At 44.3% G+C, this 27,580-nt stretch overlaps 1 protein-coding gene across 2 annotated transcripts in view; it reads right to left on the reverse strand.

Annotated features, from left to right (window-relative positions):
• ADAM19 (ADAM metallopeptidase domain 19) overlaps positions 1-18,363 on the reverse strand; it is a 90,219-nt gene extending 71,856 nt beyond the window's left edge. The window contains exons 1-3 of one of the 2 annotated variants that reach the window (XM_065918997.1): positions 18,167-18,363; positions 15,471-15,556; positions 7,802-7,872 (exon numbers count right to left, since the gene is read on the reverse strand). In XM_065918997.1, coding sequence (XP_065775069.1) covers positions 7,802-7,872; positions 15,471-15,556; positions 18,167-18,233 — 224 coding nt within the window. In that variant the 5' untranslated portion in view covers positions 18,234-18,363. Of the gene's footprint in view, positions 1-4,502; positions 4,557-7,801; positions 7,873-15,470; positions 15,557-18,166 lie in introns of those variants that run through there. The other variant, XM_065918998.1, reaches the window with a different exon arrangement.
• Between the last annotated feature and the right edge of the window lie 9,217 nt (positions 18,364-27,580).

Here is a 27,580-nt window from a genome sequence, read left to right on the forward strand (position 1 = left end):
CCAAGACACTTTAGAAAACATCTGTTCATGATTTTACATTAATGAAAGTTAACATGTACTGAAAACCAGCTTACTTATGCACTGTGATGATACTAAGCACATCGTAATACATTATCCCTAAGGCTCACAAACAGTGGATTTGTTTCCTAAGCCCAGTGTGTAACAAATTACCAGAAACTGGGTGGCTTGAGACAATAGAAAGTTAGCAACTTCCCCGGTGGTCCAGTGGTTAAGACACCATGCTTCCACTGTAGGGAGCACAGTTTCCATCCCTGGTCAGGGAACTCAGATCCCACTTGCCCCAGCCAAAAAAAGAAAAGAGAAAAAAAGATGAAAAACCAGAAAGAAAAAAAAATTTTAAACAACAGAAAGTTATTCTCTCAGGGTGCTGGAGGTCAAGAAACACAAAGTAAAGGTGTTAGCCAAGCTGCGCTCAGTCTGAGAGGTTTCATTCCTGGCCTCCCCCACCTTCCAGTGGCTGCCTGCATTCCCTGGCTTGTGGCTGCATCACTGCCCTCTTCGTGGTCACAATGCCTTCTCCTCTTCGGTCTGTGAGCAAATCTCCCTCTGTCTTCCTCTTACAAATACCAGTGACTGAATTTACAGCCCACCCAGAAAATCCAGAATCATCTCTTCTCAAAATCCTTCACTAAGTCACTCTTACAAAGATTATTTTTTGCCACATAAGGCAATATAGTCTCATGTTTCAGGAATTAGAATGTGGGTCTTTTGGGGGTAGGGAACATTTCTCAGCCTACCTTACCCACAATGTTATTTTCATTTTCTATGTGGAGGTAAAGTATAGTCAGAAGCAAATGGACCTGAGTTTGACTCCTGGCTCTGCCTGAGAGTCTCCCCATTTATAAAATGTCTATAACAATCATACCTTCTTAAAAGGGTTGCCACGAGGATTAAATAAAATGGTATGTGAAGTGTCTTTGCACAGTGACTGGCCCTCAGTTAATGCTCACTAGTGAGTGAGCATTATGGTGAATACTGAAGAAGAAACAACATTCAGAAGACAAGTGACTTACTGAAGGTCACCTAATCAGACAGTGTCAGTGCCTGGAACTGAATTTGGGTCCTTCCAGCACCAAAACCCAAGCCTGTCCTACTATGGATTAGGCATTTTGCCTTATGTTCTCACAGCCTTCAGAGTTAACACATCTGTGGGAGGTGGGAGGGAGGCTCAAGAAGGAGGGGATGTGGGTATACCTATGGCTGATTCATTTTGATGTATGGCAGAAACCAACACAATATTGTAAAGTAATTATCCTCCAATTAAAAATTAAAAAGGGAATCAACACATCTAGGTTGTTACAGTTGTGGATGCTGCCTGATACTCTCTTCCAGCTACTGTCTAGCTGCATCCACGCAGATCACCATTTCCAGTTACTGAGGCTGAGTTTACGCAGCGGACCCTAACAAAGCAGTATCATGTTTCTAATGATTCAGAAATAATGGAGCTCCTGCTTAAGCAGGGGTGGGGCTGAGAATTTAGCTTGTAGAAAGACACATCACATTGGCTGGCAATCCAGTCTGCAACTCCAGGGGTTCTGGGCAACATGGGAATCATGAGATCAATCTCCATCTATAAAGCTACAATTGGAAACTGCATTTCAGACAGGACTATATGGTCCCTCTGGGGCAAGGTGCCTAACCTAGCACTTAGAATTTAAATCTACTTATGCATTCACTGCCTCAGAGTCAATGCAACAGGGTTAATTCCAGTTCCTGGTATTTCAAAAAAAAAAAAAAAAATATATATATATATATATATATATATAAATATATATAAAGAAAATTTCAGCCATTTGGAGGCAGCTCTCTGCAAATTCTGATGTCCCCACCCAACTATCCAACAGTTTCCTCAGCACTGGTCTACCGGAGTTACAGGATCTCAGCTGTGGGGAATGGGGAGCCCAGCTGTGTGCTGAGTTTGGAAAAACATTTTGAATACTTTGGATCTGCCAAATACTTGGTTAAAGAACGATATCCTCCGATTTCTTAAGCCATGTGTATTTTAAGTGAAATGTAAGCCATATGTCTGTGACTCATTTAAATGCACTTCAGTGAAGCATGGTTTACCGAGAGCGCTAGGATATGCCTAAGCCTTTCTTAAGCTTCTCTTTGATCCAGGAAATTGAATTCTGCCAACAATAAATGAAGCTCCTGACAAGAGAGGGTCAAAGAGAGCTGTCCTTTATCCTAGATAAGATGTTAAAGTCTATTCCTCACCCACAAGAAAGCAGGGAGCTGGGAAGAGGTCCATGGTCTGGGTGGTATGTGGAGTTTTGCTCCAGATCAGCTGTGTATTAATATTACCGCTAGGCCTCCTTGGAAGAGAAGTGCAACAGTAAGTGGTGGTGACTAACCCACCCAATCTATTGCTGAGAAAAGTCCTCTTCTGCCTCTTTCTCCCATTCTTGGGTTCTCTGGTATTACATACAACTCAAATAGGGTTGAAGAAAAAGAGTCAAGGAGCTGGATCACTCCATTAGCAGTGAACAGCTATTCATTTTCCAGGCCGCAGCTTGATTTCTAGGATAACAAAAAGTCTCCATCCCTAAGATATCTCTGGAGGGACTGAAAAGAAGTTTGAGATACGAAGAGAGATGAAAGTCAGTAGTGGTAGGTACAATAACCAGTAAACCTCCAAATACCTAAATTCTGCCTTGACAATTACTGTTCCCCCTGAGGTCTGAAGGTAGATATACACACAAAAGAAAACAAATATCCACTCTTATATGCCAGCCTTGTACAAACTCTGCTTCTCTTTCGCTAACAGGGCTGTGGTGAGACCAAGGGACATCTCTCCCTTTCCCAAGCCAAAACCTAAATCTTAGCATCATTTAGACTCAAGGGAGGAAGTCTAACGAAGAGATGACAGTTCCAGAAGGTGTTTAAAGGATGAGCAGAGAGAAGTAGGTGGCCAAAGGTCCTCTGGGCACAGTGCCCACTGGTTGGGCTGCTCATCTGCTTTTGAAGGTGACCTCGTAATGTAGTAACGTAGTGAGCAGGTTCAACAGTTCAATGGAAAAAGTGGGAAGGGAGAGAGTCAGGGCCTACATCTTCCTGGAGGCATTCAGATGTCCAGATGCCTACAGTGAAGAAAGGCTCCATTTGATTTCAGCAAACAAGTTGTTGTCCAGTATGGTTTCTGGATTGATGAGGCAGTCCTCAGTGTCTGGGGGAAATTACATGGAGGACAAATATTATGGATTTATGCCTCAAAATTGTGGGTTATGAAAATAGCAGCCTGTAATTTCTTCCCTGTAATTTTCCTCCTTCTGTTTACGGTGCTTAAACAATGGGTCCTGAGCTAGCAGTTCATTCTCAGCTTCTGTGGTTTTGGAGGTATTTGTCTTTATCCCACTGCCCCCTCTTTCCAGGAATGTCTCCAGAACTGGGCAGCAAATGCCCTGAGGCAGGGACTTCTTTTTCATTTTCCACTTATGTGGTGTCCCTTAAATAAGTAGTGCAGGAAAGGCTCTTAGAGCCTAACTGGGACAAAACTGCCATGCAACAGATGAGAAGGTGGAAACCCAGCAGGGCCAACTGGCTTGCTGACCAATTCCACATCACCTGTCTCTGAGCTCAGTACTCTCTCCACTGTACCACAGAGTCCCAGTCACAAGTCAGGTTCTGCTAACCACAGCTATGTACCAACATTTGCAAATGATCAGTATGGGTGTGAATAAATATAAAATTAGTGAACATATGCTGAAGTTGAAGTTCCAATACTTTGGCCATCTGATGCAAAGAGCCGACTCACTGGAAAAGACAATGATGCTGGGAAAGATTGAGGGCAGGAGGAGAAGGTGGTGACAGAGGATGAGATGGTTGGATGGCATCACTGACTCAATGGACATGAGTTTGAGCAAACCCTGGGAGACTGTGAAGGACAGGAAGCCCGGAGTGCTGCAGTCCACGGGGTCAGAGTCGGACATGACTGAGCAACTGAACGACAAAAGGGAACATACATGTTTTTAGAGCAGAATACTACCTTCATCACTACAGTTGAGTCTATAAAAATAACTGTGGAGCAATATGTAACAGTACAGTCTCATTTCTGCTCTTGCATCATCACAAAAGTAGCAGCCTGGCTGTGCTTCTGTGTGACTGTGCCTACGAGTATCTATGTGCGTGCTCTCACACACAGAGAACAGGTCCATGGTGGGCCCACCAACCGTTCACAGTGGATTCTCCCTGTGGGTGGGAGGCTTTCATTCTTTTACTCATTATATTTTGGTATTGCTACATGTTTTACAATGAGTATGCATTGCTTTTGCAATTAAAAAACCACAAGCAAAAAAAAAAAAAAAAACCACAAGCAAGAAAAAAATAATAGCTGCCACCTACAAAGTATACAGAGTACAAGTCAGGCACTATGCTGGCCCCCTAACAGGTGCCATCTCATCTTGTGCTCCCCGTGGCTCCAAGTGTGGAACTCAGATATATTATATTCCAGATAAGGAAACTGAGGCTTGAAGAGGACATACAGTTAGTAAGTGGCAGGGTCAGGATCCAACAAGGAGGCCACATTCAGATTATCCTTGTGATGTCACTCTTTCTTACCTGCAATCAACAGGGGAAAGGGTGTGTATCCCCCATGGGAATGTCAGCCGTTTATCCTGAGCTGCTTCACAGTGGCAGAAGGCTGCCGCCGGCCACGTTATAGAACTAAGGCATCTTGGGGTGTCTGCTGCCTGAGCTGAACACCCATTTGCTATGCCCTCGCTCCTGGCCCAAGCCCCACACTCCTGCATCCTCACCATTGTTGGCAATCTCTCCACATGTGAATCCCACTAAAGGCTGGCTCACTGCTATTTTGGGCCACACATTAGCACTTGGGCTTTGATTAAATGAGAGAAGGCCAGACACCTCGGGATGATGAGAAAGAAATGAGAAATGTCCTCTCTCTGCCCTTACAGTTCCAGGAGTCCTTGTCCACAGCTCCTGGGAGGCCTGAGAATCTAACATGGGGAGGAATGTGGTTGGGGGTGGGCAGAGGGAATGGAAACCTTCATAGTCTAGTAGTGTTTTTGAACTTGGTGGCTGTCCCTGCTCCTTGGAACTGTCATCTCCCCGCTGTTCCTGTGGCTCACTTCCTCATATCCTTCAGGTCTGGACTCAAATATCAATTCACCACCAAGGCTGGCTCTGGCCGCCATTCCGAACAGCACCTCCCTCCCTCTTTGGAGCCCTAATGCTTCTTTGTTTCCTCCATAGCAGTAGTCATCATTTGCTTGTTTGTTTATTGCTCACCCCTACTGGAACACAAGCTCCAAGAAGGCAGAACTGTTTTATCCACAGATGGATCTGCACTGCCTGCACTGGTGCCTAGAGTACATGGATCCGAGATGGGAAAGATGAATGAATCAATTGAGGATATTAAGAATCAGAGCATGAGGATCCCTTAGCACAGGGCCTAGTTTCCCCTCAAATATCATGGGATGATAAAAAGTTTACCATTTTTTTTAATAAAGTTTGAAAATCAGAAAAGCAGCACCTCGTCCAAGCCCCTCCCCACCCCCCAAGCTGTTTTGAATCCAGGCTCGCACGCACCATGAATGAAAAGGCTTTGGGAAGTAAACACACTGGGAAGTCGTGTGCAGTTGGAGTTCCGCTTGCTAACACATGTTCAAAAACAAAAAGCCCAGTTTAGACGAAAATAGCAGGAAGCCGTCCCTAGGGATACCTGGTGAGGTCATATTGCTTGGCTCTGCTGCTTCCATTTTTGTCAGATCTCCTGCCTTCTGCCAATTGGAGGAGGCCAGGAACCATATCCAGCCCACTGCTGATCACTGGGAAGCAAGAGAGCTGCTCCCGGCAGCAGACAACTGAACCACATTTCCGGGCTCTCCTCTGGAACCTCAGAATGGGACAGTGAAAAGAAAAAAATCACAATAGCAGTCAATTACTTACCGTGTGCTCTGTAAGCACTCTGCATACATCACTGCATTGAGCCCTCACCGCCACGCTTATGAGGCAGGTGTTACTATCCTCATTTTATAAGTAAGGACACAGACTCCAAAAGAGCCAGCAATGTGTCCCCAGGTTAATCAGCTAGTAAGTCAAATCTGGGTTTCTGTGACACAAATGATCCTCATCTCATCTCTCTCATTTACTTGCTGTGTGGCCTTAGACAAGTTCCTTTCCTTCTCTGAGTTGAAGTTTCTGCTTCCACGTGTAAGGCTGCCACACTGAGTGTTTTCCAAGGCATCTTTGTGCCCTAACTTCCTATGACCTCTTGTAAAGATTACAAAATATGAGGGAAGGATGAGTCAGGCAAGGATCCTTGCCTGGCCAATCCAACTCCCAAGAGTTTTCCATGCCACCAACCCCATCACATGGGCAGCCCAGAGGAAGCTGAGGAGTCAGATACTATAAATGGAGGCAGGAGAGGACAGCTGAGATGGAAGTAGCAATAGGAAACCTTTAGTCTAGAGCCGGAGGGCTGGGACTGTAAGAAACTGAGATAGACCCTGAGAGAGACTAAGAACACACCCTCTGAGGGGCTTCCCTGCAAGACCAGAGGAAGATAGTGCAAGGAGAAATCCCAGGCAGACAGGGCCCACACTCTCGGCAGACACAGCCAGCCAGGTCTATTCCAGGGAAATGGAACAGAAAGAACACATTCCTGGGCCGGTTTCACTTCAGGAGGAAGGCACCAGGAAAGGACTGCTTTCACTACAAGGAGGAGAGCAACAAACATGCCTGAGATGCCCATTTTTCTGGCTTCCTAAAGGCCACTGCGTCCTGGAGGCAGAGGAAAGACATGGATGAGCACTGCACACACTGCTTAAGTCATGCTTATAATGCACTTCCAACACCACTCATCCTCCTCCGCGAGTGTCCAAAAAGCCCAAATTTGGAATAATTTATATCTTTGCTTTCCACCCAAGCTGAGCAGTCATTCCCATCCTTCTGGATATGGGAAGGTCCCTGTCTATCCCTTTCTTGGCAGTGATGTGTGTGATTACTCATCTGCTTCCAGGGGACTCCACGGGCTGCCAAGAGGAGACAGGCAGTTCTCTGAGCCATGCAGCCTTATCTGTGAGCAGGACTGTTGATGAGGAGACAGCAGAAGCCTTCAGAGGGCCCTGGCCAAGTAAGGAAAGCTCTCCAGTGCCCAAAACAGACTGGGATTGGTCAAAGACTGGGCAAATTTACCTGCTCGATAACATCAATCAAAATACAACTGTGCTTGACGGCCAATCAATGTGGAAATGTTTCTGAGCGAGGCAGCCACCCCAGAGAAATGAGGTTGGGGATATGGAAGAACCAGGCCGATGAAGCGAGGAGACTGCTGACTATGCCCTTATTGGCAGAAGCTCAGATGTAGCTGACCCAGAAGAGACAGAGCAGTCAGGGTGTGAGCGTCAAATCCCAAAACACCCCACCTCTCCTCTCTGCTGCTTTCCTCTAATCTCCTTCACTTCCTGCCATGTGCTGTGCTGGAGCGAGTGAAACAGCTGCCCAAGTCCTCCAGCCCATCCCTTCCTTAGTGTCTTTCTGTCTCTCTCTCTCTCACACATACACAGTGAACCCTAAGAGGACCCAGAAATTTCCCCAGCTTGAGGAAATTCAAGGAAGATGGTAAACAGTCCAGTAATTTCACAGCAAGTCTAGAGATTGTGGAAATGCAGGCTTTGCAAGAATGCTCCCAGCAAATGAACCCCAGGTTGACAGCCTGGGTCACTTCATTAACTACTTCCTTCCAAGTCAGTGGCACCTGCGTCCGGCACTGACACACAAGTGGGCTGTCTCATTTTAGACAAAGGAGAAGTCCACTTACTCATTCTTCTCCAGGTCCAGGATCAGCTCTCGCCCCTCAGCCATCACCCTGAGCTCCGCTTTGAGTGGATGCTAAAAGAAACAACAAAAGAATGTCAGTTCCGAAAAGCAGGGGCCGAGGCTCCCAGGGAGAGGCAGAGGGTTCAGCACAGAGCTGACATGGATGGAGCCACAGGAAGTGAATGAGAAAGGGTCAACTGCATGTGCAGCCCAAACATGAAATAACTTCAGTCCCAGAAGGACCCATTTCTCCTCCCCCATCTGCCTTCTCCTCAAAGACAAAGGAAAGAAACTCCAAGCTGAAATGTGGTATAAGTGCCTGCATGCAGGCCTGGTAAAGGCAAACCCTAAAAAACACGATCCTGGACAGCAAATTTGAGTGGAGTCAGATCTGGGATCAAGTGTAGGCTTCAACGCTACAGCCGTGGAATCAGGCATGTTACTGAACCTCCCTACAACTCAGCTTCATTTGTAAAATAAAAGTAATAGTCAACTTTGTGGGGATAGTGTAAGGACTAAGTGACAAAGTAAACGTAAAGAATTTGTTATTGTTCTTGGCACACCAGAAGCCCCTGTTACATGTTGGCTGCTACTTAAGATACCAGGGAAAGCCTCTTCATCATGGACTCTTATTTTACAGTGGCTTTCAGTTTGGATACCCCTCAGTCATCTCAGAGGAGACAACTGGAAGAAGCTCCAAGTAAGGTTTCAAAGGTCCAAAAGATAACATTTTACACAAAAAATTTACTAAGAGCCAAAGTAACTAGCTACCCAGAATAGACCATTTAAGGCATCATACAAATGGTCAATAAGCATTAAAAACATGTTCAGCATCACTGGTAACTGCCCACCCCCCCTACCCAAAAGTATTTTTTAAAGATATCTTTAAAAAAAATCAAAGCAATAAAGATTAAAAAAAAACCAAACAAACCATAAATCACAATGCAGCAGGGTATACTATAGAATGGGCACTCTCACACCCTACCTATGAGAATTTAAATTGATACCTGCTCACCAGAAAATAATATGACAGTATGAATCAAGAGTTTAAAAATGTTTAGACCCTCAAACCCTATAGAAGATTCTATCTGAAGGGAACAAATGGAAACACAGGCAATGGTTTATACACAAGGATGCTCATTACTTACAATAATAACTAATGAAACAGAATCCAAATAATTCAAATGTAGGAGAATGGTTAAATAACCAATAATCCATTCATATGACAAAACATTAGACAGCCATTCAGAATGATGGCTTTCAATCATTTTTAAATTATCAAGAAAGTACACATGATAATGATTAAGCACAAAGGTTTAAAACATAACACTGTGTGCTTTATTCATATATATTTTTATAAAGGGACAAAAGTAGAAATAAATCAAAAGGTTACCATAGTTACTTCTCACTAGTGAGATCATCTGTTGCTATTTAGTCGCTCAGTCGTGTCCTACTCTTCTGCAACACCATGGACTGTAGCCCACCAGGCTCCTTTGCCCATAGGATTTTCCAGACAAGAATACTGGAATTGGTTGACATTTCCTTCTCCAAGGAATCTTCCTGACCAAGGGATTGAACCTGCATCTCCTGCAGGTTGGGTTCTTTACCACTGACCCATCAGGGAAGCTCAGTGAGATAATTTAATTTAATTTTTTGCACTTTCCCATGTTTTTATAATGACCTTTTATATGTTCGGAAATGGACTTTTAATCCTCTTTTATCTAATTATTGTGGAAAATTTCAAAGACATTAGAAATCCAAGTCATCATAAACTTCCATGCGTTAACAAAAGTTCAATTTAGCACAGCTGAACTTTTCTTGAAGGCAGAAATTATTTAATTAAAACAAGGTATTTACGTATTTAAACATTTTTATTTCTTCTAGGTCTTTATTAAACATTTCTTGCATCTTTTCAATCTTTGTCTCCAGGCTATTTATCTGTAACTCCATTTTGTTTTCAAGATTTTGGATCATTTTTATCATCATTATTCTAAATTCTTTTTCAGGTAGATTCCCTATCTCCTCCTCTTTTGTTTGACTTGGTGGGCATTTTTCATGTTCCTTTACCTGTTGGGTATTTCTCTGCCTTTTCATCTTGTTTAGATTGCTGTGTCTGGAGTGGGCTTTCTGTATTCTGGAGGTCTGTGGTTCCTTTTTATTGTGGAGGTTTTACCCAGTGGGTGGGGTTAGACGATTGGCTTGTCAAGGTTTCCTGATTAGCGAAGCTTGCGTCAGTGTTCTGGTGCGTGGAACTTGATTTCTTCTCTTTGGAGAGCAATGGAGTGCCCAGTAATGAGTTTTGAGATGCGTCTATGTGTTAGGTGTGACCTTGGGCAGCCTGTATGTTGACGTTCAGGGCTACGTTCCTGCGTTGCTGGAGAATTTGTGTGGTATGTCTTGCTCTAAAACTTATTGGCTCTTGGGTGGTGGTTGGTTTCGGTGCAGGTATCGAGGCTTTTGTACGGTCACTTATTACTTAAAGTTCCATGTAGTCAGGAGTTTTCTGGTGTTCTCAGGTTTTGGGCTCAAGTCTCCTGCCTCTGGATTTCAGTTTTATTCTTCCTGTAGTCTCAGGACTTCTCCAACTATACAGCACTGATAATAAAACTTCTAGGTTAATGGCAAAAAGATTCTCCCCTGTTAGGGGCACCCAGAGAGGTTCACAGAGTTACATGAAGAAGAGGAGAGGGAGGAGGGAGATAGAGATGAGCAGGAGGAGAAAAAGGGGGACTCAAGAGGAGACAGACAGATCTACGCAGTTGTCTGTTCCCAGAGTGTTCTCCGTAGGCCAGACACCCACAAAGATTCACAGAATTGGATTGGGAAGAGAAGGGGAAAGGAGGAAATAGAGGTGTTCTGAGGTAGAAAACAGAGAGTCAAGATTGGGAGAGAATAATCAACACACTCCTGAATAAAAATGGGAACTGAATATTGGATTCTTAAATGTTCACAATTTATATCATATACTGAAAAACAAAAATTAAAAATCGAGAGTAGAGGTTAGACTCTTAAAAATACTATATTAAAAACAAAAACCAAAACACACACAAAAAATTTTAGAAATATATATGAAGTTCGGTTTAAAAATAGGGCTTCTCTTCTTTTTTTGTAAGGTTATAGTGTATTGAAAATGAAAATTAAGGAGTAGTAGAGGAGTACTAGAGGATTTTAAAAGAAATAAGAGAAAAAGAAAAATAGAAAATAGAAGAGAAAAATGAAAAAAAAGAAGAAAAAAAAAGAAAAAGAAAGAAAGAAAGATTTTTTTCCCTAATTAAAAAAAATCGTAAAAATCTATGAAAATGAACGTTAAGGAGTAATGGGGGGAGTAATAGGGAATTTTAAAGGAGAAAAAATAAAAAAGAAAAAAAAATTTTTTCTTACTTAAAAAAAAAAAAAGTAAAAATATATCTAGGAATTTCTCTGGAGCTGTCACGGTCAATGTGGGTTCAGCTCAGTTTCAGATAGCTCCTTGTTCCAGCTTACACTTCTCGATAGCTACAGGCCCTTCTGGTGTAGTCGGTGTTTTCTACAGGGATTTTAATTTGTTGCACTGGTTCCTTCTGAAGGGGTTCCCTTTGTTTATTTGGCTTCTGTTTGCCGGTCTCTTCAGAGCCTCATTTCTGCCCTGACACAGGCGGGCGGAGGTGGACTCTTATTCAGGTAGCGAGTTCCATCGTGCTGCGGGGAGGGGCTGGCGCTGCTTTCTCCATCTGCGCTGCTCAGGCTCCCGGCTGCTCTGTATGGAGTGCGCCCCGCGCTGCGCGCTGTTCCAGCCCTCGGGTGTTCCACAAAAGCGAGGAGCAAAAAGCTGCGCCTGCTCTTTGTGCCTTCCCCATCAGAGCGGTCCAGGCAGCCAGGGGCTTGACGGGCGCACTCTCCACGGGTGCGGCGCGCCCACTCCCTTCCGCGGTCCCAGTCTCAGTTTCCGCGGCGCCAGTCGCCAGTCGGGTGTGTGCGCCTTCTGCCCTCCGCGTCCCCAGCCCCAGTCCCCACCTGCGCCAGTCAGGTGCCTGCGCCCTGTGTCTTGCCGCCACCCTCCTGGCGGATGTCGACCATCCAGAATCTCAGGAGGTCTTTGATTAGAACCTGGAGGCCTGTTTGCAGTGCGGCAGGGGATGTGGTCCTTGGGGCAGAGCCTGCCCCCTTCCCTTCCCCCCTGCCTCCTGCCTCCGGCGGGGCTGGGCCAGTCCGCAGCCTGCGAGCTCTTCTCAGGACTTTCTCGGTCCCTTTGTTCTGCAAACGGCCGGCAGTGTGTTAGGGCCGGTTAATTTTCTCTCTCTTTTGGTCTCCCACAGTTCAAGTTGGCAACTCACAAAAGCTCCCTCCGATTGTCCTCAGGGCACTCAGGCCCGGACCCTACCCCAAGCAATGCCGCCCGCTCCTCTCCATTCCGCCCCCACTTGCTGGTGGCGGATGCGGGTGTCTGGGGTACTTTTCTGCTGGAAGTTGCTTTTAGGCTCGTAATCTGTGGGTTTTATTTATTGTTTCCCTCCCAGTCAGGTTGCCCTCCGAGATTCAAACACTTCCCCCAGGCCCGCCAGTGCGAGGGTTTCCCGGTGTCTGGAAACGTCCTCTATTAAGACTCCCTTCCCGGGATGGATCTCCGTCCTTAAGTCTTTTGTCTCACTTTTTATCTTTTATATTTTGTCCTACCTCCTTTTGAAGACAATGGGCTGCTTTTCTGGGCGCCTGATGACCTCAGCTAGTGATCAGAAGTTGTTTTGTGAAGTTTGCTCTGAGTTCAGTTATTCTTTTCATGAATTTGTAGGAGAGAAAGTAGTCTCCCCGTCCTACTCCTCCGCCATCTTGGGTCCTCCTAAATATTTTTAAAAGGATTGATTCTTTAGGGTGTTTTAGATGTACGTTCTCCAACTTGGGACCAAGGAACTGATAAACTCGTGAAGTCTCTTTCAAGTCACATGAAGCTCTTGCTAGAAGAAAGCTTCTATCCCTTTTAAGGTCAGCCTCAAAACTTAGTTTTGGCATGTATGAGAAAGTGCGTCACCTGCTTTGCCACCTCTGGTTGGGGGCCTCCCTCTTCCAAGCACATTTCTCTGATCAGCTTCAAACCCCATTTCCCATTAGGGTCCTGGGCATCCCTGAGGCTTTTGTGCCACTGAGGGCTCTGATGTGGTCCAAATATTGTGATCTCAGATGCTTGTGCAACCCCGTCCTTTGCTTTGTTTTGCAAATTTATCCTACTCACTTCTCTTAAGGGACATGTCAAAAACATGGAAAGAGGAAGTGACAAGGATGTTTATGCAAAAACTTGCACTAAGAAATTCACTTCTCTATTTTCTGATGCTCAGATTCAGCTCTACCCATACCTATTTCTGGTTTGTGGCTTCACTCTGGGGAGCTGTGGAGCAAGGGCCCTGTCCCATCACATTAAGCATCAGGGACACAGTCCCAAGTGGGCACTTGAGGAAACACACACAGCAATAGAGCTGTATCTATTCCCTTATCCAAGAGGAAGGTGGCCTAGAGTTCACACACAAAGAAGGAAAGTTGACACAAATCAAACCACTGTCACTTCTCCTCCAGAGAGACACAAGCTGCAGCCTGAGTATGAATATTTAAGTGGGTAATCCAAAACTATTGCTCTCTAGTCTGGAAGATGATATCAGACACTGATATTTAATATATGATGTTCCTTGTTTCCAGGAGATGTTTCAAGCAAAACAATGAAACAGCACTACAAAGATTCATGTAACTTCCCTGTCCCGATTTACTCAAGTTTTTCTCTCGCAACTCCACTCTGTTCTAGGAAGGGGCAACATCACCTTTCCTAGGAAGTGAAGGGAGCTGACCCACTGTTTATACTTCCCCGGGGCAGGGTTTTAAATGCCTTTCTCTTTTGAGGTAGATTAAATAGATCTTCAAGCTGTACAGGGTATCGGAAATCTATACTACGTGTCTACATCCTCCCTAAGACATAGTCATGTATATTTAGTATGTAGTGTTCAACTAACATTTGCTAAATGAAGTAATTACATGAATGAGAATAAGATGCCTGAGTGAGACGTACCTCTCCTCTCCCTCTCTGACATTCATTCATTTATTCAACAAATATTTACAGTGGCAGGCTAGTCCTACAAAGAACAGTGACCTGAGCAGATTCTAGGCAGACAATGGCTGGGAACAAAGACAGGATCTGAGCTCCACTTTGTTTCTCATGCCCTTCCTGAGGATGCCAGGCATCCCACATCTGGAGAGAACAGAGAGGCATCTATAAAAGTATCAGATCCATTCCTCGGACAATAATGGATAGGCTGGGATATCCAAGATCTTAATTTTTAAAAATAGCCTGCCCTAGGATGTCCATCCATTAATTTGTCTAGACTTTTCCTGGAGCTATTTTCAGTCTCTCCTAATTTTGGATGAAATGAACTCCATGCATTTATTATCTCTAAGATAAAATATTATTTGCTTTCATTTGTCCTAATATTTTTGCTGTAAGTTTCCTCCAAAGTGGAGCACTTTTTTGGACATGTCTGCATTCCTCCAGCCATAATTTCACGGATTCTGGGCATTTCTACTCTCCATTTACCTTTCCAGACTCAAGGACTTCAAAGTCTGAAATCTTTCCTGACATCGCTCTCTCCTCTCTCTCCTACTATAATCTTGCTGTTATATGTTGCCCAATAAATCACTGACCGTTTGAACACAAAGCACTCTTATTAAGCACCCCTCCTCTCCAGCCTTCTTCCTTCTTATCCCCTCTAAGCCCTATTTTTTAAATGAGGAAAGAGGGCTCAGAAAGTGAAAGGTCCGATAGCTGGTTATTGGCACACAGCAAGCACATCTTCCTTTCTAGTTCCTTTCCTGTCTCACTTGAGCTATAAGAACCAGAACCAAAGACTATCCTATATGCACAGGTCCTTCCTACAAGAACAGGATAATGTTTTCTGTCTTATTCCCAACCCGCTTGATGAGGCCTATGCATTCTGCTGGTGTTGTGGCCCAAGGAGCCTATTGAATTTTAAGATTATTGGATTTTAAGACAGACTTATGGCAGTACTAGATCCCTGCGTGTGTACTCAGTTGCTCGGTCGTGTCCGACTCTTTGCAACCCCATGGACTGAAGCCCCTCAGGGTCCTTTGTCCATGGGATTTCCCAGGCAAGAATATTGGAGTGGGTTACCATTTCCTCCTCCAGGGGATCTTCCCGACCCAGGAATCAAGCCCGCGTCTCCTGCATTGGCAAGTGGATTCTTTACCACTGAAACACCTGAGAAGCCCTACCCTGCCTCTTGTTTTAAAAATAGTTGGATTATCATTTTTCTCTCCAAGTATATCATCTCATCAATAAAGTGAAGCACATATTATGCAGAGCAAAAAATACTAGTGACAACATTTAATCAATCCCAATTGAGAGTCAGTGATTTTTGTGAAACATACTTGCATTTAGCTTATGTCGGCATTAACATGGATTTTCATTTCCTCAGCTACTGGCATCTGGAAGTGTTATAGTAGGTTGTCACACAGTGAAGGAAAAGTCCCATCGAGGATTTCCAAAACTGGAGTACACACAGGACAGAGTGGGCCAGAAACAGAACTAATGGTGACAACCATTAGCACCTCCAGAAAAGTCAAGTAGGTGGCCCCCAAGCCTCACAGAACAGAGTTGTCAGCTTCTGCCTGTGAAAACGAGATGCTTTGAGTCTTACCTTTTCTCTCAGGGGGCTTTCTGCAGTCTTCCACTGAGGTATTATCAGTTCATTCTGCAGCTGGGGGCTGCCTTCCCCTCTTCCTCCTGCCAATACAGCAAACACATCACTGGAATCCCAGACCTCTGTACCCTAGCTAAGCCAGGCATGCAGTGCCAACAGGGAAGACTCCACATTGGGGTGTTAGGAGACCTGTCGATTCCAGGCTCTCGGCACTTACTATGGGTCAGGCACTCTGCCAGGTGCTGATAATAGAGTGGTAGACCTGTGTATACTTCACTGGCTTACTTTCTAGAGATGGGAAGAGGATGACACAAATATTCTCAGATGGTACAACAGGGTCATGAAATAAAGAGACACTGAAGAGGGGGTACCTATTTCAGGATGATCGTTAAGGATAGCATTTAATTGAGACTTGAGGGACCGGAAAGAAGATGCAAAGATCTAGGGGCCTAAGAGTGTCCCAGGGAAAAGGATCAGCAAGAGCAGAAACAGCTTGGCCTGTTTAAGGAATAAGCAGAAGTTAGAAGTAGCTAGAACCGAGCAAATGAGAGGGGAAATTGGCAGATATGGTCAGCAAGACAGATATGGGGTCTGCTATCACAGAGGGCATGGAAAGTATCTGGATTTTATTACAAACCCTGTGACTTGGAAGGCACTGGAGGGTATAGACACAGAGCAATATGATCTGTATTCAGTTTGCGAAGGATCTGACAATTGGGTGGAGACTGAGAGGGCGGAAGTGCTGTAGTGGCGGGGGTGAAAGTAGAAGCTGGAAGGCAAGGATGGAGCCTTGCGGGAGCCCCAGTCAGAGGTACTGGGAACTCGGACTAGAATGACGTCAGTGGAGAGGAATGAAGTGTTTGGGTTCTGGGTATATCTGGAGGGCAAGCCCCTGAGTATTATTCACATTGTGCTTCAGTTTTCTCATCTGTAAAATGATACCCACCTGCCCATCTCACATCATTAATGGCGAGAGTTACTGTGAAAGTGCTTCCCAATCCACAAAAGCATCATTACTTTAACCTGAACTCCCATTTGCATATTATTTCCTACTTTCCAAATAATTCTCACCACCCAGACCTCTGTACTCAACACAACCCTGGGAGATAGGTAACACGATTCCTGTTTTTCAAGAAAGGTGAACTGAAATCTGTTTGCGGACAGACTTGTTCTAGGCAGGACAGACTTCAAACACTGGTTGCAGACAATCTTAATAAAGTGTAATTGCTCAAGACCTAAGTAAATTAGTCTCTGGTAAGAACAGGCCACATCCACAGAACTCTTGAGGTCCTAAGTGAAGACTCCAAAAATCTATTCTTTCTAAACCAACCACATGAATCGCATAGAATATAATGAGTTACATAGAAGATGGTCATATTTGTTCTGTTACACTGGCCCAATGATGGGTGATTAACTTCCCTTTCAGATTACTGATATGATGCATTCTCAGTCAAAATATATCCTAAAAAAAGTCATTAGACTAGCATTAGTGTTATCAATTTAGTAAAAATGAGAAGCAATGCATTTACTTACACATTTTCTGAGTGCCTAACTATAGGCCAAACACTATGCTAGATGCCTGATACTGGGGAATCAGAAAGACAGTTTCTGCTCTAGCGGCTCTGATAAATCTAGATTCTTTGCAACACAAAGGAATTATGATATTTAATAGAACATTTAAAGGAATGAAATGATCTTTATGATTGCAAAAATTATGGAAAGCTAGGCTCAGTAATAGAGAAACACAGTACAACTTAAGAAAAACTGTTCAAACCTTGGAAATAAAGCAAAAAAGAACAAGTAGGATGTCTTTTCAATGTCACATTTGGAGCATTGGTTAGCAGGCCTTTTCACAGGTTAGTGAATTATCCAGGGAAATGTACCTTTGTTTGCCTTTAATAACTAATAATTAAAGGCTATACCCTGTGAAGTTTCTACCATAACTTTCAGTCTGGTAGAGATGCAAATAACTCCAGCATAGTAGACAGATACCTAAGAATTATGGTTGTTTGGCCCCATGGAGCACTGACCACTTTTATATCTGTCCCAGCACAGGATTTCAACAGTCTCCAATGCCCGTATCACTCCTTTTTTCTCTAATGCTTTAAACTAGCTTTATCATTCTATTCACTGCCTCTCTGAGGAATCAGATCAATCCTTGCCAATCTTCCATCCTGTATTTGTTGAGAGTCGTGTTTTTAACTTTCTGAAAATTGTACTTCTGCAATTTCTTGGCGGAATTTACAATCATTGAAACCATGTTGTTGGAGAATGTAACGATGTGGAAATGCTCATAAAGTGAAGTGGAATATGCAAGACACAAAACCGTACATATGGTATGGTTCCAATTTTGTCCAAACGTATTTATAGGCACACACACAAAGACTGGAGAAAAGAGGAGAGACTCGGAAGGCAGCGGAAAAGCCAGAAAAACAGAGGAAAAGGAGAGGAAGGCAAGCCGGGGAGGGACCCACTGTTTTCTGCCTGCTCTGGATCTCCCGCATCTCCACCACCTCCCGGGACGCACAACGTGGGAACAAAGCCGGGGCTCCCGGGCGGGGGAGACAGCAGGGGCGCGGCCCCGAGTTGCTGCGGGGGATCCCCAGGTCCCCCAGTCCACCCAGGTCCCCCAGTCCACCCACCTACAAAGCCCCCCGTCACCCACCCCCCACCCCCTCCGCTCCGCTACTTACTTCGGGTCCATCCAGGCAGGGCGAGCACCAGCAGGCAGAGCTGGGCGGCGCCCACGCCCCGGGGCATGGTGGCAGCTGGCCCCTCGCGCAGTCGGCGCTCACCAGCACGCGGCCATGCCAGCCCCCTACCCGGGCCGCCGCGCTTCTGGAATCCGCCGCGCTCGCCCAGCAGCTCCCAGCCCGCTCCCAGCCATTGACCGTTCGCTCCGCCCCTCAGCTCCACCGGGGCTGGAGGAGGGGCGGGAGGAGGCTGGGTGGAAGCCAGAGCGACCCCTGAGCCTGGCGCGGGGGTGGGGCAGGGGCGGGGGAAACTGCTCAGGTGTCGGCGATCAAGGGAGGCAGGCTGAGCCCGGGGAAGGGTAGGGATTCTTCACGGTGGGCGCTGCCTGAGGAGGGCTGGGGGCTCGAGTTTGTAGGAATTAAACTGGACCCTTCTCTGCACAGCCCATTTTCTCTGTCCCACGCCGGGCTAGACTCCTTGGGTGTCACTCATGAGGCTGCTCACCCAGCACCGGCCTCCACTCTTGGAGGCAGGCTCTGAAAGAGTTAACCTGGCACAGATATCTAAGTGCTACACGGAGTTGTTTTCTTAGCACGACACAAATCGAGGATCCTTTCCTTCTGACTGGGAGGAGCGGGATGGTGAAGAGAGGATTCCTAGAGGAGATGACATCTGAGCTCCGGAGGAGGCGAAATGGAGCAGAAAACCCTAGACAGATACTAGGGCGGGAAAACTCGTGGGTCGAATTGGGGGGAACCGGCATTTGGGACAGTTAGCATTTAGGGTTTTGAAGGAAATTGGAGGGAGATGAGACTTGGAAATAATAATAATAATGACTGTCACTTACTGAAGGTTTCTGTCTACTAGAAGAAGAAAATAATAACTAAGACCGATACAGCATTTCCTAAGTGCCACCGTTCTCAGCACTTTACATAGGTCAACTTATTTAATTAATCTAGGAGAAGAATTACCTTTTATTGCCCTTTAAAATCTTCCAGGGGCTTTGTATACATCATCTCTTTCCATTAGCCCAATAATCCCCTGAAGTAAGTACTAACAGATGAGATGAGATGAGAAACCAAACCTGAGAGGCTAAGTAATTTACTCAAGGTCACACAGCTAAAGTCTGAGGCTGGATTCAAGTCCATATCTGAATAGTTCCAGAGCCTCTTACAGCATATCTTATTTTACAGATGAATAAACTGGGGGTTCCCAAGTGACTCAGATGGTAAAGAATCTGCCTGCAATGTAGACCAGAATTTGATCCCCGGGTCAGGAAGACCCCCTAGAGAAGGGAATGGCTACCCACTTCAGTATTCTTGCCTGGAGAATTACATGGACAGAGAAGACTGGTGGGCTACAGTCCATGGGGTTGCAAAGAGTTTGACATGGTTGGGCAACTAACACACAAACTGATAATCAGGAAAAAAAAACTGTCTTGCCTAAGATCCCTGGCAAAGTCTGAGCCTCAGATCTGTTATCTATTCCTTTCACTCCGTCTCCTTCTTCAAATCCAGGGTTGTACAGCTAAACAAGATGCTGTGTTTTGGGGAGGTATTAGTAGGTATGTCTGTTGAAACCAGTGGGCATAAATAAAATATATTGCTGTTGCCACTGATGCATTTAGAGGCTATGTTAGTCTGTTCATGCTGCCATAACCAAAAACTAAAGACTGAATGACTTGAACAACAGGAGGTTGTTTTTTTTTTTTATAGTTTTGGAGATTACGGTGTTGGCTTGGTTGCATTTCATATAAGGCCTCTCTTACCAGCTTATAGGTGGCTGCCTTCTTGCTGTGGCTTCACATGACCTCTTCTCTACTTGTTTGGAGAAAGCAAGCTCTGCTGTCTTCTGCTTCTTAAGGACACTGATGCCATCAGACAGAGCCCTACTCTTATGATCTTCTTTAATTTTTACTACCTCTTTATAGACTCAATCTCCAAATACAGTCACACAGTATTTGAGTGGTGAGGGCTTCAACATATGAATTTGGGGACATAGTTTAGTCCATAACATTCTATTCTGTGGCCCCCAAAATTCATGTCCTTCTCACATGTATCAACTGAAAAAAATGCACAATATGAGAGTTGTGAGTTAAGGTTTATTTGGGACAAAATGAGGACTATAGCCTGGGAGACAGCATTTCAGGTAGCTCTGAAGAGCTGCTCCGAAGGGCAGGTCAGAATTATATATGATTTTAGGGAAGGGGGGATGCATGCAATCAAGCACACATTTTGAGAGATGCTTGCTGCTAGTCACGAGGAGCAAATGTCACCATTAAAGATTTTAGTGCTTTTGTAGATATGAGGAGATGCAAGAATCTGAGCTCATAAAATCTTCTCCTAAAAATATCTAACTATCTCTCTAGAGGCCTGTTCTGCCAGTTTTTCCCAGAGCACAGGTGCCTCATGCTTGATCTCCACCCTTACCTCCTTTCAGGGAGTGTTGAAGGTCAGTTACTGCACTGGCTACTGACTTGTGTGCATACATGCTCACTCGTTTCAGTGGTGTCCGACTCTTTGTGATCCTGTGGACTGTAGCCTGCTAGGTTCCTCTGTCTGTGCAATTCTCCAGGCAAGAATACTGGAGTCGGTTCCTGTGCCCTTCTCTAGGGGATCTTCCTGACCCAGGAATTGAACTTGCATTTCCTGCACTGCAGTCAGATTCATTACCACTGAGCCACAGGGGAAGCCCAAGTAGTGACTTATTTCATTCTTATAGAGGGAAATGGCAACTTTTAGTTGACACATGCCAAATACATTTATCCCATCCCAGCAACACCAAAAGATTTGACCCATTCCAGCATCAGTTCCAAGCCCAACATCTCATCTGAATATCATCTAAATCAAGTATGGGATGACTCAAGGTATGATTCTTCCTGAGAAAAAAATTCTTCTCCATCTGAGAAACTGTGAAACCAGACAAGTTATATGCTTCCAAAATACAGGTTAAGAGGACTTTCTCATTCCAAAAGAGAGAAAGAAGAAAGGAGTCTCAAGTAAGTCCAAAACCTAGCAAGGCAGATTCTAGTAGATATTTTCTTTTAATTTAAATTTCTTTATTTTGATTACGCTGGGTCTTTGTTGCTGCCTGCGGGCTTTCTCTAGGTGTGGTGAGCAGGGGCTACTCTTTGTTGTGGTGCACAGACTCTAAACCAACAGGCTTCGGTAGGTGCGGCTCACAGGCTCTAGAGCATGGACTCAGTAGTTGTGGCCCAGGTGCTTTGCTGTCTCGAGACATGTGGAATCTTCCCGGACCAGGGATCGAACCCATGTGCCCCTGCATTGGCAGGTGGATTCTTATCCACTGCACCACCAGGGAAGTCCTCACTAGATCTTAAAGCTCTAGACTAACCCTCTGGCAGGATGTTCTGCCTTCCCAGCCCACTGGGGCACCAGTGTCACCCCCACAGCCCAAGGCAGTGGCCCTGCCCCCTCTGCTCTGGCAGCAGCCTCACCCTATGCCTTCTCGCTGCCCTTGAGGTACTGAGAAGGGGAGGACTGGCTCCCTGAAACCAAGAGGGTGTCCCATACTCTGAAACCAAGGAAGAAATAGCCTTTGCCCTCTGGGCCTGGATGCTCTATAAATAGTGAGAATGGCAGTCCTGATGCTCTCTCAATCACCTTCAGGTTGTTCTCCCCTTTTCTTAAAGGACAAAACATATTCACAACCAAAGAGCTGTATTGGCCTGTCCTATGGGTCCCAGTAGTTCAAAAGCCCTCATGTTATCTCTGTTCTCCTTGGTCCAAACTGGCACTGTCTCTGCTAGCATAAGTGCATCTCTGTTTCTGGTACCTGCAGAGATAGCTGATAAATGGCTTGAGTCATCTCCTTATAGAGCACTTGTCCAGCCACACCCTTGGTATCCTCTCTAGAACATGTGTTCTCCTTTTTTGCAATGTAGATAGGCTGAGAATTTTCCAAATCTTCAAGCTTTGGTTCCTTGTTGCTTAGAATCCCTTCAGTTTGTCTCCCTCCACTTGTATTTTACTGTGGGCAACAAGGAGAAACCAGGTCACACCTTGAATACTTTTGCTCAGGAACCTCCTTAGCCAAATATCCAAGTTCATCCTTGGAATTTCTACTTTTGTTGCTGAAAGCTCAGCTTCTCTGTACATGGGTGCCAAGTCAAATCTCAGAGACAGAGTTTTGGATGAATGAGAAAAGCAATAGCTTTATTGCTTTGCCAGGCAAAGGGGACACAGTCGGTTAATGCCATCAAAACCATGTGTCCCAATTTCGGAAAGATAGTGAGAAGTATTATTATAATAATTGCTCAAAGAGGGCATGATCAGCTTGTGGACATTCTTCTGATGGGTTAGCAATGAGGTAAGTGGGAGTCAGCATCAACCTTCAGGTCCAAATAGTCTGGGGTCTATATGCTTGTGGGCAGCATACCATTAACTTCTCCCACCTGGAGGGGGTTTCAGTATCTGCAGAATAGCTCAAAGATATTGCTGTGTGTATACCTTGATGGGAAACAGGACCTTGCCCCAAGGCTGCTCTTGGCTGTTTATTTCTCCCTGGTCTGGCATCCCCGTGTGTGTATGCTAAGTCACTTCAGTCATGTCTGACTCTTTACAACCTCAGGGACTGTAGCCTACCAGGCTCCTCTGTCCATGGGGTTCTTCAGAGAAGAATACTGGAGTGGGTTGTCTTGCCCTCCTCCAGGGCATCTTCCCAACCCAGGGATGAAACCGGTGTTTCTTATGTCTCCTGCATTGGCAGGCAGGTTCTTTACCACTAGCACCACCTGGGAGGCCCTGGCATCCCCTCCCTTCCCTAACAACTGCTTGAATCTTCCCATTGGAATTCAGGGGAAGTCATGGAGGCTGAATGAAGGTTATTTCCTATAATCAAAGAAGTAGGGTCCCAGAAAGGCCTTGTGCACAGAAGCCCCATTGGGCCCTGCACAATATCACTTTCCACAAAACACTAGGACACAGTTCAACCAAGTTCTTTATCAATTTATAACAAGGATCACCTTTATTTAGTTTCCAATTACATGTCCTACCTTTCCATCTGGGACCTCACCAGAATCACCTTTAACATTCATAGCTCTACCATTGGTCTCTTCATAATACGTATCGTCTCGAAAATGATAGTCACTTTCTTTGCACTACTTCTGTTTTCTTTCTGAACACTCACCAGAATTGCCTTTAACGTCACATTTCTACCAACAGCCCCTTCAAGGCAATCTAGGTTGTTTGTAGCATGGACCTCAAAGCTTATCCAGCTTTTACCTATTACCCAGTTTCAAAGTCATCTCCACATTTTTAGGCATTTGTTTTTGCATGACCGCACTTCTTGGTACCAAAATCTGTATTAGTCTTCGGAGCTTTACACAACTGAATACCATTGACTGGGGGTGGTTTAGACAACAGAAATTAATTTCCTCAGTTCTGGAGGCTGGGAGTCCAAGATCAAGGTGTTGACTGGGTTGTTTTCTGGTGAGACTTCTTTTCCTAGCTTCTAGACAGTTGTCTTATTGCTGTATTTTCACATGGCCTCTTCTCTGTGTGAGTATGCAGAGAGAGAAGCTCTGATCTTCCTCTTACGAAGACACTAATCCTATCCAATCAGGTATAGCCTCATTTAACCTTACTACGTCGTTATAGGCCCTGTCTCCAAATAGAGTCACATTGGGGGTTAGGGCTTCATCATATGAATGGGGGTGGGGAGGATACAATTTAGTCTGGAACAGGGCCTCTAGCCCTAGAAACATGAGACCAGAATTCTAGACCCAGCTCTCTCCAACCAACTCTGTGACTCTAGGTAAGTCTTCTAGATACTTCTCCTTTCTGGGCCTGAGTTTCTGACCAATAGCCCAATGGTAATGGTCACCCCAGTCCATCTCACTCAGGACCTAGGAGAAGTTATTGAGATAATGGTGGTGAAAGTGCTGTACGAGGTAAAAAATGCTAAAGTATCAAGTCTAACTCATTCTATGGACAGTCTACTTGCAAAGGCATCCAAGCTCCATACCTGAAATTTTCTCCCATTTCCTGACCCTCAGTTGATTAATATTTAATCAGCTTAGGTACCTGAAAATTGGGAAGTAGGTCATGAGAGAAAAAGTTTGGTGGTCTCTGCACTGACCAAAAAATGAGAAATTTCCCAATTCTGTCACTCATCTACCCCCTTCCACACTTATATACAGAAACAAACATATACACATCAACTTTTGACCCCCCCATAAGACTTTCCATTTATTTATAAAGAATGTGTTTGTTATTTATAAAGAATACTACATCTCTACATAATCTTTAAAATATTCATGCCATTTAACCTAGTAATTACATTTCTGGGAAACTAGCCTAAAAAAATAATCTGTGATTTATGGACTAGGATGTTAATAGTAGTGTTATTTATAATAGTGAAAATATTGGAAACAACCTAAATATCCAACTGTGAAGGGATAGTTAATAAATTATAGAATATTCGTATGATGGGTTACTATGTGGCCACTTAAAATAGTGTTTGCAAAGAGTTTATGCTCTGATGTTAAGTGAAAAAAAAAAACAATGTCCAAAATTACAAATGTAAGTATGATCTCAGCTATGTAAATAAAAAACTTTTTAAAAAGACTAGAAGGAAATGTGCCAAAATGGTAGTGGCAGTTACCTCTGGACGGTGAGACTATGGAACGATGAAGGGTTTTTTGTTTGGTTTGGTTTTGGGGGGTTTTGTTCGTCATTTTTTGTTTGTCTGTTTTGCCTCTTCTATTTTCTACAATACTTATGTACTTACTGTGTAACTTTAGCAGTAGGGGTGGGTGGATAAATGGTAAACATGGGAAAGAAACACGAAAGGAATATGGTTCATCTTGGTGTCTTATGAAGACAGTTTTGCATACTTGACCTCTATACACAAGCTTGACTCTCTCCTCTGATGTTAGGGAAACTGAGGCAGAGTGAGACTCACTAGTTCCAGATTTCAGGAGTCCAGGTGAATCAGGTCACTGTTCCTTTGAGCTACAGTGAAAGTACAATATCATAATTAGAATATGGCCATGCTTCCATGGCTTAAATCCCTTTTCTTTTCTTTACCAGCTGTGTGACCATAGGCAAATAAACTTTTCTGTGATTTTGTTGCCTCATCTATAAAAGATGCTAACAATGATAGTTCCTAAATGATAGAATTTTTGTGAGGCTGAAATGGGTGCTTAGACTAGTACCTCTCACATAGTAAGCAGTTAACACATGCTAATTTTAAATATTCCCATTCTACTGTTAATAATGTGGGGGTGGGGACCGTATTCATAATGTTTAGCTTGTGCTTTTAGTTGTATAATGTGTGAAGAATTTAATTACATACTGATTCCTTAATTATTATCAAAGATAATTATCATGTTATGCTGTATAAATAATTGTCTTTTTCTTACCCCGCATCCACTACATTATGAGTCCCTTGTGAACAGGAGCTGGACTTTTTCCTTCTCTCATCCACATTTGAAAGACAAACAATAAATGTTTAAGTTAATTATAAATTAAATGTGTGCGTTAGTTGCTCAGTCGTGTCTGACTCTTTGCAACCCCATGGACTGTAGCCCACCAGGCTCCTCTGTCCATGGAATTCTCCAGGCAAGAATACTGGAGTGGATTGCATTCCCTTCTCCAATAAATTAAATAACTAATAATAATTCTTTTACTCTGGTTCAGAACAAGCTTCCAAGATGCTCATGGAAGAATTGTCCTCATGGGCCCTTACTGTGAAAATAATGTTGGCTGTATGATAGCTTTCCTTTGTAAACCATTTCCCAGCAACTAGCTCTTTTTTTTTTTTAATTCAGTTTATTATAGTATAATTTACATACATTAACATTCTCCATTTTTTTGTTTTTCGTACACATGGCTATTAGCTTTGACAAATGCATATAATCTAATAACCACTTCCACAATCAAGATCACACTCCTGTCTCCTGTCACTTCTCACCTTAGGCAATCAATGACCTGTTTTATCCCCCTATGTGCATACATGCTAAGTTGTTTCAGTCATGTCCAACTCTTTGTGACCCTATGGACAAAGTAGCTAACCAGGCTCCTCTGTCCATGGGATTCTCCAGGCAAGAATACTAGAGTGGGTTGCCATGCCATCCACCAGGGGATCTTCATGACCCAAGGATCAAACCCCCGTCTCTTAGGTCTCCTGCACTGGCAGGCGGGTTCTTTACCACTAGCGCCACCTGGGAAGCCATGTCCCTATAGTGTTGCCTTTTCTAGAATGTTATATAAATGGAACCATACAGAATGTAGCCTTTGGAGTCTGGCTTCTGTCACTGAGCATAATGCATTTGAGATTCAGCCATAATGTTACATATATTAATACTTTTTTTTTTTTTTTAAGCCTCACTGCTTGTGAGATCTTAGTTTCCCAACCAGGTATTGAATCCTGGTCCATGACAGTGAAAGCTCCAAACAGGGTTTTCATCTCTAATTTTGAGTTTTTACCCGCAGAAAATGCAAATATCCCCCTAACCTGTAGGAAACCCATAAAGTTTTCAGAATCACTTACTTAACCAACAGCATTTACTATATGCCTGGACTTTGTGAGAATCTACCAAAACAAATATTTCTAAGATAAGGTCTCCACTATAAAAATTAGGGTAGGGGGAGGTAGGGGAAAGAGAGAAGGAGGTAGGAGCTGCCAGATAAAGGGCTAGTTATGCACAGTAACCAATTATCTTGATGTGTGACTTGGGTCTCTTGATTTCCTAACACCAGGTAATGTCTCCAGGATTGTGGATAATAATAATAATAATAATAATCACTATCATGTATTAAGCACCTCAAATGGTGCCAAGCACAGTACCTATATTATCTCAAGTAGTTCTTGTAACAGTCCCATGAGAGATTTTAGGTTAAACCATACAGTATTGTTGATTTTGAAGGTCATAAAGAATCAACCTTTGGAAGTATAACATGGTTCCGCATAAAGTGTGCTCTTCTGGGCTTAGTTACTCAGTTGTATCCAACTCTTTGTGACCGCATCGACTGTAGCCTGCCAGGCCCCTCTATTCATGGAATTCTCCAGGCAAGAACACTGGAGTGGGTTGCCATGCCCTCGTCCAGGGGATCTTCCCAACCTAGGGCTCGAACCCAGGCCTCCTGCATTGCAGGATTCTTTACCATTGGAGCTATCAGGGAAGCCCATATATGCTACTTTGGTATTACGACAAAGGAGCAAGCTGAGTGAAAGGTGAAGTTGCCTGAGGTGACTGTGGGATTTTCCATGCCCAAATGTTCAGGGCATCCTAGCTTCAAGTTCCTGGACAAACTGCACCCCCCCCCCCCTTTTTTTGCTTCTCCTCCTTGTCTCTGCAAATGGGACTGATTTCAGGTCATTCTCAGGAGCACTTCCATCAAGGCAGTGCCCACACAGCCAGGAAAGAGGCACTGGCAGAAACAAGAACC

This window comes from Muntiacus reevesi, chromosome 1 (assembly GCF_963930625.1).
Source record: "Muntiacus reevesi chromosome 1, mMunRee1.1, whole genome shotgun sequence".
Taxonomy (NCBI): domain Eukaryota; kingdom Metazoa; phylum Chordata; class Mammalia; order Artiodactyla; family Cervidae; genus Muntiacus; species Muntiacus reevesi.